Source organism: Panthera onca, chromosome B3 (genome assembly GCF_046562875.1).
Source record: "Panthera onca isolate mPanOnc1 chromosome B3, mPanOnc1 haplotype 2, whole genome shotgun sequence".
Lineage (NCBI taxonomy): Eukaryota > Metazoa > Chordata > Mammalia > Carnivora > Felidae > Panthera > Panthera onca.
In genome coordinates, this window is record NC_138344.1 from 61423168 (window position 1) to 61441101 (window position 17934).

Below are 17934 nucleotides of genomic sequence, written 5' to 3' on the forward strand. Positions count from 1 at the left end.
GTAAACAGTTAAGAGACAAAGCCTTGAGCCTTTAGTTCTCAATTTTATTTCTGTTTTTAAACAGCTTCTAACGGCTTGGAAATATCCCTAACAGCAAGGGCCTTGCCCCATGCAATCCAGGGGGCTCCCCTAGCAGGGCTGGGGTCCAGGCTCCAGTAACTCCCCCTCACCCACGTCAGCCATCAGGCCTATTTTCTCTCTTTCTCTGGAGACTTGGGACAGAAGAGGGTCTCCAGAGAGGGAAAATTGGGACTAAGGGATGGATGCTGCGTGGAAGGACTGAGCTCAGACACAGCTGCCTTTGTTAGTCTTAGGATATTTTGGGATTTGGTAGCATGCTCAGACAGACTGTGGGAGGGCGTAAAGAGGGGCTCCTGGACTCCTCTCTGGCCCCACGCATTTCTGGGCAGGGCCTACAGCACCCCTTCCTCTTGCCAGGCTTAGTGCACTGCCCTTATGGGCTGGGCGAATGGTAGCCTGCAGTAATCCAGCATGCCTTGCTGTGACCTGGTCAGTAAAGCTGCACTTTACTCCTGGCCTAGGCAGGGTAGGTGGGTCATCAGGAAGGGGATAACGATTCAGACCTGAGAATGCCCCACTGTCTCCTACCATAGGGCTTGGGACCTGCCTGTATCAACCCCTTACCAACTCTCACCTAAAGGGAATAATACAAGGGCATCTCTTTGTGAGGAGGAGCAAACCTGGGAATTTAAACCCCAAGCATGGGCAGAGCTAGGCCCCTGGTCAGAGACACCTCAATGCATGCACTAAAGCAGCAGGGGCAGCTCAGCCAGAGAGTAGGGGCCCACAGGGCTAGATCTACCCTCCCCCAAATCTTCTCCACACCCATGGTAACCATGGAAACATAACCTCCCCCCTCCTGCCAGCTGCCTGGGTTTAGACAACCAGGCCTGGCCCACCTCCACCCAGCCAAGGCCTGAACTGACACCAGGCAGGCCAGAGTGGCCGCAGGAAGAACTGGGATTGGGCGATTTGGTGAGTCCAGGCTTCCAGCGCAGCTTGGGAGGACTACCACAGGAGCCTCCATGCCTTGCTGCCTGGGCTGGGGTCAGAGAGGGCTTCCTCAGCCAGTGGCGGGCCAGCAGAGCCAGCAGCATGGCTCGGGACGCCCTCTTCCTGTGGGCTAACAGCTACTGTGGGGCAGTAGCCCTTGCTGCAGAAGCAGCAGCCTCTGGCCCTCACTGACGGGGCTTTCTGGCTGCTGCTCCTCCTGCGCAGGCTGCTCAGCTAGCCCCCCAGGGCTGAGGATGTACCGATAGTCACTGGGGGTGCCCCCCATCGCCCCCACACCACTGCCATCCCCAGCCCCGCCGCTGGCCTGGTCCCTGCCAGGCAGCTCCAGGCGGCCTCCCTCCGCAGGCTCCTCGGCTCTCTCAAGGTTGATATACAAGGGGTCCTGGCTGGTGGACAGCACTGACAGGTGGCCCAGGATGCTCTCCAGCTCCATCCGTAAGCATGTGAAGCTCGGGCGCTGCTTGGGGTCAGCGCTCCAGCACTGGTACATGAGCTCATACCTAGGCAGACAGAAGGGTGTGGGGAGACAGTGAGGAGCCCAAAGGGGAAGCTGAGGCCCCTTAAACATACAGAACCAGGAGTTTGAAAACTTTTCTTTAACACACCCATATAAAGCACTTACTATGTATCAGGCACTCTTCTAAGTATTTTACACGTATTATTTAATTCGCACAAATAAATGTGTGAAATAAATGATCCCGATTTCACCAATGTGGAAACTGAGGCCGAGAGAGGTTAAAAACCTTGACTAAGGTCACACATGTAGAAGCAGGTAGAAAGTGAGGTTCCAAGAGTCCCTCCTATGTTATATTGGGAGGGGGCACTAGGAGTGTTTTTGTCTTGCAGAACACAGCTTGGAGTCACTGTTATTTTAATGGAAAGGATTTGAATAGCCGCCCTTTGTCCTGAATCCTCACCCACTCAGGCAGACTTAAATCTTCATTGTTCACGGACACATTTGAACCTAGAAAAGCTTCCAGCCCTCTCCCCCGGGCAGGAACACTTTTTACATACACATTCAGGAGCCTTACAGATTCCCTGAGGTCTTATCCCTGTTCCTGGGGAATGCCTCAGGCTTAAGGAAAAGAAAAAAAAAAGAAGTAACTGCAAGAGGCTGAGACCAGATCCAGGCAGCGCAAATGCCTGACTCCCTTGTGCCCACAACAGGAAGCCCTAAATGCTCCCCACACACTAGCCTTCCTGACAAGGGCCCCCAATGATGGGAGGAATGGTGCCAGACATCGAGGAGGCCATGGAAATGGTCGGGGCCATGAGTACGTGGCCAGGCTGGGATACACTGTCAAGGCTGTGCTAGGAGCCAACTGGCGCCTGTCCACCAGGCTGCCTGGTAGGAAGCCAGCGCCCGCCCTGTTGACAACAGTAGCTCCAGCCTGGGAGGCAACTAAGTCGGGCCTGGTCCCCGCTGCTCAGCAAAGCCTCTACAGCTCCAGATCTTCCTTGTGGCTACAGCCACAAGGAGACCTCGGATCCTGCCATGTCCTGAGCTGTGCTGAATAAGTAGGAGGTGTAAGGCCTAGCTAGTGCGCTCAGATTTCCCTCTGACACACAGTCCAGGTTCAGGGCACTTCAAGCTCACTGCCCTAGAGAAACAGGACTCCACCATTCGGGCTGAGACTTCCTCTACCTATCCATGTTTCTTGGACCTCTGGTGGTCCAACCCCACAGCAAGAAATAGGGAGCAGATTCCTTCACTGGATCAATGTGGATGCCCTCCCCCCGGTACTAGTGAAAAGGTCCTCCAGGGTGCCAGGGAAACTCTGGCTTGCACAGTGTGGGAAATAACACTAGAACAAATTCCATTTGGTGTCATGGTTAAAAGGCACATATTCCAAAATCACAGAGATCTAGGTTCACATCCCAACTCATCTACTTAATAGCTGTATGACCTTGGCCATGTTACTTAACCTCTTTAATCTCAGTTCCTCATCTACAAAACGGTGATAATGACAGACTTTTCCTAACAGGGTTAGAGGGGGATTACCTGAAAGAATGCCTGTAAAGTACCCAGCTAATGCTGGTAACACCGTCTTCCAGTCACGAGGGGCTCACAACACTCCCCTATTCAGTGGGTGTATCCCTACCCTGTCCCACTCCCAAAGGCTCCAGGCTCCCAGAAAGGAAAGAAGGCAGGTCCCTTCTCCCCAGGATCTTAGGTCTCTCCACTCCCTCAAGAGGAGGCCAACCTCCCGCCCCCAGCGCCCCCTCCTTGTCTAGCAAGGAATGTGATAGAGCAGCAGTTTTTTCTTGCCCTGATGCAGCCCTCTCTGAGGGGGAGGGAGGGCTCAGCCTAGGAGGTTTTCTTAGACTAGCTGGGGACTGAGAAGTAGCGGGGGTGGGAAGAAGGTGACAGAAACTTGCACTGTTGCTCAACCCTGTACCTTCTGCCCTCAGGGTTCCTGGTTCCTCCTGAAAACTGGAGAAAACATGTAAAAAAAGGTAGAACAAGAAACACAGGATGGGAAAGGGAGAGAGAAAGAAAACAGGAGGTGGCAGACAAAGAGGCAGTTTGGGGTCCCTCTAATGACAAGGACCAAAAAACAAAAGGTCCAACTGAGGTTCTGAGCTCCCACTGGACCAGCAGCTGTGCTGGCAGCCAGCACCTGAACCCCCAAATTCCTATTTCCTCCCAGAATCCCCTTCCCAGGGCACTCACACGTCCTCTATACACTCTGGAGGCTGTTTCAGGCGGTTCCCGCCGATGAGGTAGTTGTAAATCTCAGCATTCTCAATGCCAGCATATGGCGTCTGCCCACGCGTCATGATCTCCCACATGGTCACCCCGAAGGCCCACTGGGAAAAAGCGAGGTTGGAGGGGAGATGTCATTAGGCTCCCTGAGCTGGGCAGAACCCTAAGACAAGCACATCTTAGAGCAAAGAGGTGTTATAAGGGGGCAGCCAAAGCCCAGAGACCTGGCTAGGTCCCTGAGGATTCTAAAGTTCCACCCACACACTGGGCCACACTGCTTATGTTACCACCAGGCCTCACTGTGCTCCCCGGCTCACCACGTCACTGTGCACAGTATATAGGTTGTCAGCCAGGCTCTCCAGGGCCAGCCACTTGACGGGTAATTTGGAGGCACAGCCCTGGCGATAGTAGTCCCCGCTATAGATCTTCCGGGAGAGCCCAAAGTCAGCCACACACACCGTCATGTCTTCTGCCAGCCTGTGAGGGGTATTGGAGGGTGGAGTCAGCCTTCCCCCATGCTGGCAGCCATACTAAAATCAGAGTATCTTTGCTCCCCAGCTGTCCCCACGCATAGCAGATACAGTCCCAGGCGAGAACTGACCATTAGTCTTCCTGTCATTAGCTGCTCGTTCCCACCCAAGCCCTCCGGAATTCACATACATGCAATTCCGAGCAGCCAGGTCTCGGTGGATAAAGTTCCGGGAGCTCAGGTACTCCATGCCACAGGCAATGTCCACCATGAACCGGACCAGGGTCTGCAGGGGCAGGTTCTGGTGGGGCAGACAGAGCAAACTCAGGCTAGATCTGCCCACCCAGCCAGGGCAAGATGAATGGGGTTCCCTGGGGGTTCTCTGGCCAGAAAGCCTAATGACTGTCCTTGGAATTAATGAAAGGAGGGGGATGGAGGGACTTCCCAAGACAAAGAAGCTTTGGCAGACCTGAGAGAGAGACAGCACCCAAGAGTCAAGACACTCCTCATGTGGGATTCCACAGATCTCTTCTCTCAGAAAGGGCCCTTGCCCAGACTAAAATGCCCAGCAGGGCTCTGAGGAAGAAGGAAGCCTTCTAGCATAAAAAGGGTAAAACCCAGCCTGCCTCTTCCCAACCAGCTTGATCAGCCCTGCTCACCAAGCCAAATTCTCTCCCAGGGTCTTTGTCCCTTTCCAACTCCTGGCCATTCCACCCCAGGCACTCACAAAGGGATTCTCCCCAATCCGGGAGGCGAGCAGGAAGGCGTGCAGGTCCCCATGCTTCATGAAGGGCAAGATGACCATGGGGATAGGGAGACGGCCTTTGGCTCTGCTTCGGAGGCTCACCCCTGGGGACAAGGGAGAGTCAGAAGCAGGGCACATAAACGTCAAGAGACAGCTTAGGGGTCTGCGTGAGCCTCCCAACTGCTAGGTCCTACCTCTAGCCCTGGCTCTGTTCCTTCTCCATAAGTCCACAGTGGCCTGGTGACTACTCAAGATTTGGCTGCCCCTAGATCTCTGGAGCATCTTCTTGTCCCCTCCTTCTCTGCCTCTGTTCAAACGGGCAGTCTTCATGTGCAGACCTTTGGTACAGGGCCTGCACACTAAATTCCTTACCTGAGTCTGATCAGATTTCAGCCAGGACTCTCCTTGCTATTTTGCTATCTGCTTATTCACCACGTAAGTTCAAACTTCTCTCCCACAGGCTGCCCTCCCACCTTGGCGGAACACAGTTTTAGCTCTATTGTATATCTGCCTTCCCTAAGAAGGAGCTCACCAACAAGCTTGGCCACATGTGGGTGGTCAAATTCCTTCATGCAAGCTGCTTCCCTGAGGAATTCTTCAATGTCGCTGGAAGCAATGATGTCAGCTGGAAAAAAAGATAGGAGAGAGGGAATGAGGGAGATGTGCCCACAATTCTGATCCAAGACTCCTAGGCTTTGTCCTTCCTGGGCTTCCCAGGGGGTTCAGGAAACAGACTGGCATGAGCAGGAGAAACCCCCATGGAGTGGGGCTATCCAACAACCTCTCTGCTTGCTAATGGTCTTCCCTTTGGTTTAGATAGTCCAGAAGCTCAAGCAACCACAGCTTTAATCACCCTGAATGAGCTCAGAGGAGTCACTGCTGATGGCAGAGAGCAAAGGCTAGGGCACAAACTTGTGTGGGTTTATGCCTTTGAATTATTCACGGGGCACAGGCAGCATCCTACTTAGTGATGAGTAACTCTTCTTGGAAAGTCTAAGGACCCAGCAGAGCCTGCTTCTGTATCAGTCACCCCTTCCACTCCTCACTCCATGTCTACTACTCTTCACTCACCTTTCAGCATCTTGACAGCCACTTTCACAAAGGAGCCATCCTCTTGCTTCAGCTGGGCCTCCCGCACTGAACCAAACTCTCCTAGGAACCGACCCAAATGACGGTGAGGCCACCTTGCCCTACTGCCTCCCACCTCCTTTCCTCCCAGGTGACCCTCCACAGGGACACAAATCACTAGACTCTGGGGACATTGCAGGAGGCTCCTTTGTCTGCAGCCAAAGGGAGTATGCTGGGAGTGCTCCTCAGTCCTCCTCATCCCCAGCCACCATTCCTCCAAACATCCCAAACTCAGGCATTTACAAATAGATCCTGTTTATAGGAGCTGCCCTAAATCTACACCCCCAAAGTGACAGGAGCAACCAAATACACCCAGATATGGCAAACTCCACTCCTGCCAATCACTGTGCAGCCCCACACACCTTTGCCCAACATCCGGCCTAGGGTGAACTGCTGCTCTGGGATGAGCACATCCTCCAGTTTGTCCTTGAGTTCATCACTGATGCCCAAGCTGTCCACTGTGGGGAGAGGGGTGGTAAGAAAGGAGAGGGGCCTCTCCTGCTCCTGACTCGTATCCCCGGCTCCACCCTCAGTGCAGACATGAGCTTGGTTTAGCTCTCCCATAGCTGGGATGGAGACATCCATGAGAGTAGATCAGACACACTGGTCAAATTAATGAGCTAGCAAAAAGAATGTAGTTAGGGGCTCTCTCCCTCTCTCTCTCAAAAATAAACAAATAAACATCAAAAAACAGGGTGGCTCAGTCGGTTAAGCCTGTGACTCTTGATTACGGCTCAGGTCATGATCTTACGGTGGGGGGATCAAGCCCCCCATAGATAGAGCCCTTTGTCAGGCTCAGGGCTGGGTGTGGAGACTGCTTGGGATTCTTTCTGTTCCTCCTCAGCTCAGGTGAACTCTCTCCCTCTCTCTCAAAAATAAATAAATAAACATTAAAAAAGAAAGGAAGAAAAAAAGACAGTCCATTTTTCCTCCTATGATTCCCCACACTCACGTGTGGCTTCGATGCGCTCAGGCCTTTCCCGATTGAAGGACCGGGCTGCCCGGAAGTGAACGGCTGGCTCCCCCCGGGCCATGACACTGTCAAAGGCTTGCCTAAGAAGAAACCCAGGACTTGGAATCAGCTCCAAGATCTACAGTCACCACTTGCCTCTCCCTCCATGTCCTTACCCCCTTACCCGAACCGTGTCTCCTTCCGCCTCTTTCGAAGCAGGATGAGGGCCAAGGCAGCAGCCGTCACTAGGGCTGTCAGCACACCCAGGACTACAGGCACCCAGGATGTACGGCTATGGGGAGGGCCCTGCTGGCCTGTGGGAGACAGGGGGAGTGGCATGAGCTAGGCTGACATAAAAGAGTCCCTTTAGAATTTTCCAATGATGGCCATCTGGTCTGGTCAAGAGGTTCTCTTAAGTCAATAAAAGTCCCAAGTGGAAAGCAGCTCCAAAGGAAGACCCAAGAGTTCCTACCCTGTCAGTGATTGGCCCTGGCTATTGGGACTTACAACTCGACCAGAGATTCCTATGCTAGTCCTGTGGCAGGGGGAGGAGAATGACTTTTAGTTTAAATACCAACCCTGGCCTCAACTGCTGAGTCTTTGGGTCTATTAGCAGGAAAGGTACTGCCAGCCTCCTTCCACCAGTCTAGGTTGCCCTTGAAAGCCTTGCTCCCCTGTGCCCTTCCCCTGTAGGCCTTACCTGCATGGTCGTGAGAAGAGACCACCAGTGGCTGACTCCAAGGCCCACAGCCAACTGCATTGGAGACGCACACACGCACAGTCAGGTCCTTCTGGGGATCCCAGCCTGTCAAGTTGGCCCTGGTCCCCTCCACTGTCAGCTCACCCTGCAGCCAGGAAAAGCCCCCATCCCATACTTGAGTCTGAGGAAAAGGCCTCCAGCTGGGGCCTGAAAGTCAGAAAAAGGTCTAGCTAGGAACACAGGAGGCAAGGGACACTGTGGGTTCAGGGGCTTCGGGAACACAACATGCTGGGAGTCATCACATTCCTGCTCCAGGCTGCAGAGGCCTCTCCTGAACACAAACAAGGCTCAGTCCTGGCTGGCAGAGGTGGGGGATGGGAGGGAACTAGGCTTGGGATAAGATGGTCTTATCTGCACCCTCCCCTCCCCAATTGGTGCAGGAATGTGCTTCCTGCTTTACAAACAAAGCAGCCACCCACCGGATGCAATCCTAACTGGAGACACCATCCAATAAGGAGGGAAGAAGCCTGCAGGGGGAGGTGGGGAAAAGTGGACTCCCTCTCACTCGAGTGGTGGGAGGCTGAGCCCACCAAGGACGGCCATTCAGAAGCTCTAAAGGCCTTAGAGCCCTGAGAGCTAACTCTGGTACACCTGAAGAATGGAAGCTTGTCTCCCCTTACCTGGGTGCCCCTTACCTGGGTTCCGTTGTCTTGAACCCAGGACAGCTTATAGGGTCCCAGGGGGCCTTCCAAAGGGCCCTCAGGGATCACTTCTTCCCACTCCAGGATGAGGCCTGAGTCTGTGCGGATGGCATGGAGGTTCTGAGGAGCGCTGGCTGGGGCTGTACCCGAAGAGAGAAGGCTACTAAGAGCCCTGCCCTTCCCACTATCACTATCCCATGCTGGCCTTTGGAACCAACTCCCAAGAACTACACAGCTCAGAGAGCTACGGGTGGGGTTTAAAGCTTGCCTCCCAGTCCTGACTGCTCTCACTTTTAATCCTGTGGAGGACCAGTGAGTAAAGGCAGGACCCACAGCACCCTGCTAGGTACAGTGCTGCTCTTGGTTACTGCCTCAGGAGCATCCTTCACCACTTCCCCCTCAAAGCCCCACCAGCCTCTTTGCAATTGCTAAGAGAAATACAAGCAAGTTCCTATCATAGGATCTTTGCACTTGCTAAGCCCTCTTCTGCATTGATTCCCCCCGGTGTGGCTCCTTCCTTATCATTCAAACCTCAGTCTCTTTACGGGGGTATGCCTGGACCACCCTGGGGCACTCTTCATCAATCTTTTCTGGTATTATCTGATCTTTTCTAATCTGCTTGTCTGTTCCACCCCCCTAGAACTAAAGCTGCATGGGAAGGGAGCTGGATTTATCTAGTTCATAGGCATGCAGCAGACACTCAGTGTTTGCTGAATGAGGCAGGAATCTCTTTTTCGGGTAGCTTCTCTCTCAAGCAACCTCATTCAGAACTGGAGCCAACATCACCTCTTCCCCACTGGAGCCCTGCCCAGCCACTTTGCTAAGTCCCTTACCTAGACCCTTTGTCCGGAAGGGCACCCAGTCAGCATATGGAGAAGGCCCCAAGGCATTGGCACAGCGCACCCTGAGACTGTAGTTGGTGGCAGGTGCCAGGTCCCGGAGCAGGCAGGTAAAAGGCGGCACAGGGACCACAACAGCCAGGACTTCCCAGTCTCCTGGTGCCTGTGTCACCTACAGAAAAGCAGCAAAGTAATGAGGGAGAGAACGGAGATAGAAAATGGTATTGTGGCATAGGCATGGGGGGTGGGGGATCTTGAGTTAATGACTCCTCCAAGCCTATCAGCAAACACTTGCAACCCACCCCCTCCCACCGCCCACCACTCCAATAACACACCAGGTTCCACATCTCCATGCATTTGCAAATGCCGTTCCTTTGCTTGGAATGATCTTGCTTGCTCTTCATAGGAAAGTCCAACTCATCTTTTAAGATTGAGTGCAAATACCACTTTTTCTATCAAAGACTTTCTCATCTACTCCAGAAAACTCATGCCCTTTTATGCTCAGTTCATAATTGGGTTATAAGAGTTATCATGTATGGTAACAGTGCAAAGTCTCAGTTTCTCAAGGGCAGAGTAACTGAGAGCCTAGGGGCACCATGAACCAAGACTTCACCTTACATTTTGGGGGCCCAGGGCAAGAGTACAAATGGAGACCCATGTACCATGGGGCTAAATATTTAAATGTTATAGGGGCGCCTGGGTGGCGCAGTCAGTTAAGCGTCCGACTTCAGCCAGGTCATGATCTCACGGTCCGTGAGTTCGAGCCCCGCGTCAGGCTCTGGGCTGATGGCTCAGAGCCTGGAGCCCGTTTCCGATTCTGTGTCTCCCTCTCTCTCTGTCCCTCCCCCGTTCATGCTCTGTCTCTCTCTGTCCCAAAAATAAATAAACGTTGAAAAAAAAAAATTTTTAAATGTTATAAATCAGCTAACAAATTATTAAATAAAATATTCCGTCTTCGTATATTGACAAATAAAGCTTCCAAACAACCTGGAAGGTCAGGTTTGCATTTATAAACCTCTGATTCCTTTAATTCCCAAGCCAGAATGTGGTGGCACAAGAAGACGAAGCCTCCGAGCCAAGGGTCTGTACCGAGAGGAACATCAGATGCCCGGGTGTGGACAATGTTGCCTGCATACCCATCCCCCACAATGGCTGCCCTTTGGACTTAGAGGTGCACAAACCAAAGATGAGCCAGGCCCTGGAAGCAGACTGGGGACCATAAGGCAAGACATCCCTAGTATCTAGAATATGGTGTAGTGTGGCAGTTGGGGAAAGGGAAGGGGGTGTCCTCATGATCTAGATAGGCATATCCCCTTGGCTCTACAGACTCCTTGCCCAGGGCAAGGGGTACAGCCAAAGAAAGGCCACAGTGGCATCCTCTAAATGGTATAGACCAGAGCAGCAGGGACCTCTCCTGCCAGGGGCGGGGGACTGCCTAGAACAGTTTCAAAGTGTTCATTAAATACCTTTGAGTAAACAGATGAAAATAAGGCTTCATGCATTGCTTCTTGTTTTTGTTATTACCTTACCCAGATTTTCCACTCTCTGGTGTTTAGAACCCCTCAGATCCCCTTGTTCTCTTTGGCATGAGTCAGGGGGTGGGGCATAAGGGTACAGGTATCAGCTAAATCAAAGGTTTGGGTTTTTGCCGACATAAGAAAAATCCTTCCAGGCATCCCAAATCTGCTCTAGTGATCTGCTTTCCAGCCTGAAGAATGTACAGGTTAGAGCCAACTTGCTAAGTCACTTGGTTACCAGAGTACCCTATAATAAGGGACAGTGGGTTGAGTTGTTCCTGGTAAGACAGCAACACCTGAACAGGGCCAGAAACCAAGTCCTATGGGCAAGTGTAGGTAAAAGTGATACCACTGCGAACAAAGTGCCACCAAGGCAGCCACAGAACAAACATGGCCAGGAGAGTCTGTCCTCCCTCTCAGCCTACCTGGACCGTACATGACTGGAGCAGGGCTAGGCCATCAGCACCTGGTGTCCAGGCCACACTAGCATTGCTGCTGGAGAGCTTTGTCACTGTGATGTTGAAGGGGGCTGCGGGCAGTGCTGTGGACAGGGAGTGAGAGTCAGTGCCCTGGAGTTCAGTGCCCATCAAGGATATGAGGAAGCAGAAGGCATGGGAGTCAAGCCTTGAGTCCCTCCCTAAGGTCTAGAGTTTCCCCCAACCTAACGATGGCTACTCAGCACTCCCAGGACCATAGTAATATACAAGCCAAGCAACCAGTAAGGGATAGCTGCTCATACCCAGGAGGGTGCGTTGGCTGGAGAGAGAGGTCGCCTCTCTATGAATCAGGGGCCCTGTCTGACCAAGGAATAGGGTAAGACAGTGGGTGCATGTGGGGACAGCGCCTCGGCCTTGAGAGATACAAATGAGAAGCTGTCCCTGCAGCCATAAGCCATTCCTCCACACACTGGCTCTCTCCCTCCCTTTTCCCTCCCTTTGTGCATACCAGCCCTTTGGATCTCCTCTATCAACCTGCTAGGCTGTTTTCCCCAGCCCCATTCCCTCCACAGGGGCTGGCAGAAGCAAGGTTGGGCATGAGCCTTGACCATCTCCTGCTCGCTCCCTCTCTCCCTCCCTCGCAAGGACTCTGCTTCGTGATGGGAAATCTGCTGTGACGTCAGGTTTCTATTCTCATCTCAGCCACGGCAGGGTCTCAGGTGCCCTCACTAGGGATGGAGCTCTGCCAATTAACCCCTCACCCCTCAGATCCCAGCAGGGCTGCGGGAAGCTAGAACACCAAATGACTGTAACTTCATCAGCTGGCTGAGAACGCCCCTGACTCGCCCACTCTCCTTCCCTCCCTCCCTCCCCCCCACCAGTCCTCCTGCCAGTCTTCCTACCTTGAAGGCGAACAGTGGCTGGGCGAGAAGAGGCCAGGCCTTTAAGGTTGTGAGCTTCACAGGAGAACACTGTGCTCTGGGTCACCCCTGAGGCCAGAAAACCTCAGTCAGCGCCCCCCAAGCAGCAACTTGCATTTATTCTGGGACCACCAGGGAAGGGGGATATGTAGGCTCTGGATCTGAGTATCCTAGAAGTCCCTCAAGCCAGAGGGAAGGGCTAAACAATGGGATATGTTGGAAACAACAGGGACTTTGGAGTCTAATGCGCCTGGATATAAACCCCAATGCTGGGGCTCTGTCTTCTCATCTCCCAAATGGGAGAATTGTGAGAACAAAATGACGTAACACACATAAATTGCATGGCACAGTGAACACTTGAGGAATGTTCTACTACTCCCCCCTACCTCAATCCCACCTCCTGAAGATAGCACAAAGCTCCCTCCCTTTTCTGTTCACTCCTTTATTGCACATTCCAGAGCCCTTCTTTATTTGCTCTATGCCTTATCGTTGTTACATTTGCAGATTCTTTGCCTTGCAATAGTTCTCAGTTCTTTATGCATGTGTCTTGTCTCCCCAATTACACTAATTCCTTGGGGGCTGGACTGATGGCTTCTATTTCTTTTGTATTCCCTAGATCCCCCGTGGTGCCTAGCACAGTGTGATGTGTGGAGTAGGAGTTCAGTGAGTGCTTATTATCAGGCTGGCTGTCTGAGGTCCCAACCACGTACATCTGGAGAAAACTGAACCCAAACTTCCCTCTAATCTGCTCCAGCCCAGCACCTCCTCATCAGGTCCCGCAGCCCACCTCTTCTCAAGATTCATATTGCTAGGGCACTTGGCACAACAGAACCTGTCCCTCCCACCTTCCAGTGTGTGAGACCAAGCTCAGATTCTCAACTTTTTTGGTCAGTTCAAGCCTCAACCAGGAACTTTAGCTTTATTTCACAGATAAGTGAACCTCACGAGCCTCAGTATGTGTGTGAGGATCTTGGGGTCCAGGTGGGTGTGCATTACTGCTTTGGGTGTATCTGTGTGGAGGTATGGATAAATATAGTTATTTGAGAAAATGTCTAGAAATTTCTGGAAAGGGCCATTAGGAGAGGCGGCTCCTGTATCTTTGTGCTGCCACCCCCCACCTTTCCTTCTCCCTGCCATTCCCCACTCTGCAGCCCCAGACTCTTGTCTTCTAGGCAAGTCTGCCAGACACTCCTCCTAGTTCTGCGTGGGCTGGTTCCTGGCTCCTTCCCTTGGGAGGGGTGGGGGGAATGGGTGCCCCTGGTTCCACACGATTCCATCTCCCAGGGCCAGCTGTGCATGGCCTGGACTACTGTGAAAGACAGGGAGAGGCTCCAGCACCCTCCAAACACACCCAGCAGGATCACCACTAATCGGCCTATCTGCCAGCCTAGCACACCTGACTCAATGAGCTTAGTAATGGTGCAGGTCAGGTACCCAGGCACTGGGGTGTTTTCTGGACATTCACAATACCATACCTGGTGATTTACACAGATTTGAACTCTGCCAGCCTCACCACCCCTGCTCAAAGCCCCTCCTGATGCTGCTCACCTGTTACATTTAAAACAGAAGGAGAGGGAGCAGGTCCCCCAACCTTTGTGCCTCCTCTCCACCAGACAATGGTAACAGGTTCAGGGGGACCCACGGCCTCACAAGACAGCTGGAAAGGGGCATTGGGTGGCACTGCCAGATCTTTTGGCTCCACAGTGAAAAATGGCACACCTAAGGAGAAAGGGGGGGTGGGGAATGAGCCTTGCCACCTCTCAGTTTCCAACCACCCCAAACCACAAGTTTGCTACCATTAGTAGCCCTCTATGCAGAAGGTCCCACAGGCCCTTATGATTGGGTCAACTGCAGAACAGGCCACCTAGCTGGAGAGGGAGCTTCTCTTCTTTGGGCACCTTAGGAATATACTTTATGCTGTCCTCTTGGGCATGGTAGCTTCTCTCTTCCCAGACCTGCTCTGACAGCCCTTCTCAGAGCAAGGGAGGAGGCAGAGGGTGGGGAGTGGGGGAGGGCCAGAAAGGGAGGGGGAGTGGGCGGAAGCTTTAGCAGAGTTCTGCTGGCAGGCCCCAGATCCCGTTCAGGGCCCTTTGTTACTTTCTTAGTCACTTTGTTTTCCTGGGCTGAACAGCTCTGAGCTCCCGCAGCTGCAGATCCTTCCTCCCCTCCCCCATCCCTCCTGGCCTGGCCACTTGGCAAAACAGGGTCCAGCCCCAAATGGGTGGTTGAGGCTTGTTGCTCAGACAACTGAAACTGACTGCACCCCATAGGTTGTAAGTCCTAGTTGCCCCCTTGGCTCTGAAATACCCAGATTCCAATGGGTATGGTGTTCCAATGTCTGGGGAAGGCCTGGAGCCTGGTCAGTCAGGCCCCAGAGGGAGTTGGGCAGCCCAGCTTCCACCAAGCTTTCTTCTGCAGAGGTGTGGTCACTAGCAGACAGCACCTGCTCCAGGCCAACATGCCCACCTGTGTCCCTGCCTCCTCACCTTCTACCGTGAGCCACACTGGCTGGGAGGTCTCGGTTTCTCCCCCATCCTCCACCTGGCACCAGTACCGGCCTGCATCAGAGCGCTCCACTGACTTCAGGCTGTGGAAACAGGACACCAGGCTCGCCTCCCAGGGTCAAGAGGGGAAGCTGTGCTGAGCAGACTCAGTGGGTTCAGCCTGCCCCCACTTCTGGATGTTTCCAAACAATGCCGAGAAAAAAAAAAAAAACAAAAAACCCAGACCTCTGGACAGCAGCATTGCCCCAGTTCCCAAGCCCCCCCCATAAAGCATAACCTGCCCCCAGGCTGGCATGCCACACCTTCCCCCACAGTCCTGCACCTGAGGAAGCCAATCCAGTGCTGCTCACTGACTGGGATGTACACCTGATCCACACTCTGTACCACAGCCCCGTCCTTCACCCACTGTATCTCAGGCTCCTCCATTCCCTCCACACTGCAGTTGAGCTTCACCGGCTGCCCCTGAGATACTGTCAGCTTCACCGGGGCTCCCATGAGCTTCAGGCCTGAGAGGTGGGAAGGAGAAGGTGTCAGTATGCTTGAGAGGGCCCCTGTCTCTGGAAATATCACCTATTCTCTTCCAGAACGTAATTTCTGGGTCGGAGGGCTCATTCTCAGCTAATGGTCAAGAAAGTAGATGTTGGACAGGGTGGGAAGGAAGGTGGCCTGGGCCTTGTCTGGGGAGAGGAATGTGACAAGCTCTCCAGGCACCATTTCTGCCACTGTCAAGTTCCCCCCAGCTCTAAGATAGTTACCTCTTCCGCATACTTCACTACTGGGCAATGTTAAGTTCAAGCCCAACCACCAGAAGGAAGACAAGCCAGGCTGAAAAGGTGGGGCATTCTTATACACCTGGGGCAGGGTACTGCCCTGGGAATGACTGCTGCACCCATCTAGTGCAACAGGCGGCCAGCTCCCTGCCCAAGGTCTCAGGCCAGAACTCACACTGCTGTTGGCACCCCCCTACCTCAACCCGCATCCCACCTTGGCAAATGAAAGGAGGCTGAGGAAGAGAAGGAGGGGGTGCTCCTCTGAAGTGGAGAACATATGGCTACAGAACCACGTCAGATCAAACACATGGCAGCCTTCCTGGCAGCCACCCGCTCTATTAATACCTGAATGTGTGCAGGGGCGGGTGCTAGGGAGGTAGGAGGTAGAAGGCAGGGGAGGGGCCCTGAACAGGGAGTCCAAGACCCCTGAGCTACTGTCACACCAACAGGAGCCACCCTGTGGAGCACTACCTTCTGCAGGCATCCACACACACAAGCGCGTGCACGCGAACACACACACACACACACACACACACACACACACACACACCCCTCCCTCCTGGTCTTCTGGTATGTTTTTAAGCAGAGAGGGGCAGGTGAACTATCCACATAGCTGAATCCAGTCCTGCTTCTTCCTACCCTTTGCTGCGCAACTCTAAGCAAATTCCTTGGCTCCCTAATTCTGAGATATACCCTTTCAGCTTGTAAATACTTGTCACTCTTTCCCTTCCCTTCTCTGAGAATCTGATATACCAGGGAGTGCTGTCTCAAAACAAGGTGCCAGCTCCATGGCTGCTACTTTAGCCTGTGTCACAGGGCCAGTCACAGGGCAAGGAGGGATAACCTCACACCCCATACACACCCAACAGTCCCAGAGGGGTGTAGTGTGAACTTGGAGATGCAGAGTGCTGTGAGGAACACTCCCACAACCGGCAAATGCTTCAGTGGCCATGTGGGAACAGGAGGCTAACCCCTACAAAGACCAGCAACCTTCCTCCAACCTATCCTCTCCAACAATCCCCGCTTCAGGAAGCTTTGAGTGGGTACAGGACCTAGAGTATGTACAGATGTTTTCTGTGACCGGGCACCCTCACAGCCCCTGTACCCTCAATGGTGCAGGTGTGCCTCCTGGCTGTTCAGTCCAGCTCCAGTGGTTTCAGAGTGGGACCTTCGTGTGTAGGGTGGGCAGAATTGGGGTCTCCAGGACGGGGAGCGGAGAGTAAACATCTAGGTACGTCGAGGCGGGAAAATCCAGTCCCGAACACCCCCCTCTGACCGCTCAGCCCACAGCCCCACTCCTTTCCCTTCCACCCGAAGAGCCCCGGACGCGAGAAAGTTGGGGGTGGGGCCCCGGCCCGAGAGCCGGCAGCGGACCCGGCGCAGAGCCGACCCCCCCACCCCGCGTTGCCCCCAATCTCGGCCTTCCAGCTCCGGTCCCCCCACCCAACTCTCCGGCCCGCCCAGGCCCGGGGCTCGCTCGGCTCGGCTGCGGTTCCTCGGCGCCCACCCGGCCGCGCCCCTCCGCAGCCCCCAGCGTTCCGCCGCCTCCCGACCAACCCCTACCTGCGGCCGCGGGCTCAGCGAGCAGCAGAGCGGCCAGACTCGCCAGCAGCAGCAGCGGCGGCGGCGGCGGCGGCAGCGGCAGCGGCGGGAGCCCCAGCCGCCCCATGCTCCGCCTCAGCGCCATCGGCGGCGACGCCGCACCATGCCGGGCCCGGCCCGCGAGCGACAAGGGAGGAGAGAGGAGGGAGGAGGCACGGAGGAGGAGGGACGAGAGAGGAGGGCCGCGGGAGGGGCGGGGGCCGGTCCGGGGGCGGCGCTGGGGCCCGCGCCTCCGAGACCCGCGCGCGCAGCGAGTCTCGGCGGCCGCCGTCAGCAGCGCGGGGTCCCCGGGGCCGCTGATGGGCCACCGCGCTCCTTCCACAGCCGTCGCCGCCGTCGCCGCCGCCGCTGATTCATGTTCTCTGAGCCGCCGCCTCCTCCCCAACCAGCCCGCCCGCAAGCCTGAGCTCGTACCGCCCCCCCGCGGAGCCTCGGGCGGCTCGCTCCGAGCGCCCACCCTGCTGCCGCCTTCCCGGCCCGCGCCCGCCCGCGGGGCTCCCCTACCGCGGCGGCACCCCGGGCCAGCTTCCCCAGTGCCGACCCGAGGATCTGCTGGTGCCCGGGTGGTGCAGCCAGCCACGCCCCTCCTTTCCCTAAACACACTCCAGCATCGTTTCAAACCTAGCACTCCTGATCCTGCCGTCAAACCTCGCTCGAGCCTCTACCGCACCCCAATTTTTTGTCCAGGCTCTGATGCTGGAACCTCGTCCCCCCTCTCAGGACATAAAGCATCTCAGTCCCCTAGATTCCCAACCATCAGAGCCCCGAAATCGTGACTCAAGGCTTCCCCCACTGGACTAACACCCCTTCGTGCTTCTTTCTTGAGGCTTTCACCCAAATTTCCCTTTTTCGCGCGCCATTTCCCACCCCTTTATCTCCAAGATCTTGAGCCTTGGGTCTCGAGTTTT

The 17934-nt window shown here is 54.5% G+C and overlaps 1 protein-coding gene across 1 annotated transcript; it reads right to left on the reverse strand.

Moving 5' to 3' along the window:
- Positions 1-23: 23 nt before the first annotated feature.
- Positions 24-17604, reverse strand: TYRO3 (TYRO3 protein tyrosine kinase). The gene is made up of 19 exons (XM_060618883.3): positions 16988-17604; positions 14977-15160; positions 14637-14737; positions 13699-13869; positions 12133-12219; positions 11219-11334; positions 9271-9448; positions 8432-8577; positions 7737-7881; positions 7221-7350; positions 7037-7137; positions 6447-6542; positions 6028-6108; positions 5489-5581; positions 4939-5060; positions 4403-4512; positions 4060-4219; positions 3710-3846; positions 24-1535 (listed from the first exon to the last, which is right to left on the reverse strand). The coding sequence occupies exons 1-19, from the start codon at positions 17109-17111 to the stop codon at positions 1145-1147; spliced, it is 2673 nt and encodes an 890-aa protein (XP_060474866.1). The 5' UTR covers positions 17112-17604; the 3' UTR covers positions 24-1144.
- Positions 17605-17934: the final 330 nt, after the last annotated feature.

What these genes read in the sequence shown, in the direction of transcription:
- TYRO3 (XM_060618883.3), bottom strand. Translation starts at nt 17,111, where the DNA reads ATGGCGCTGAGGCGGAGCATGGGGCGGCTGGGGCTCCCGCCGCTGCCG. An exon ending in CTCTTCTCACGACCATGCAG is followed by an intron (nt 7,351 to 7,736) that starts GTAAGGCCTACA and finishes TGTCTCCCACAG; the next exon opens with GCCAGCAGGGCCCTCCCCAT. An exon ending in ATACTGTGCACAGTGACGTG is followed by an intron (nt 3,847 to 4,059) that starts GTGAGCCGGGGA and finishes GCTTTTTCCCAG; the next exon opens with TGGGCCTTCGGGGTGACCAT.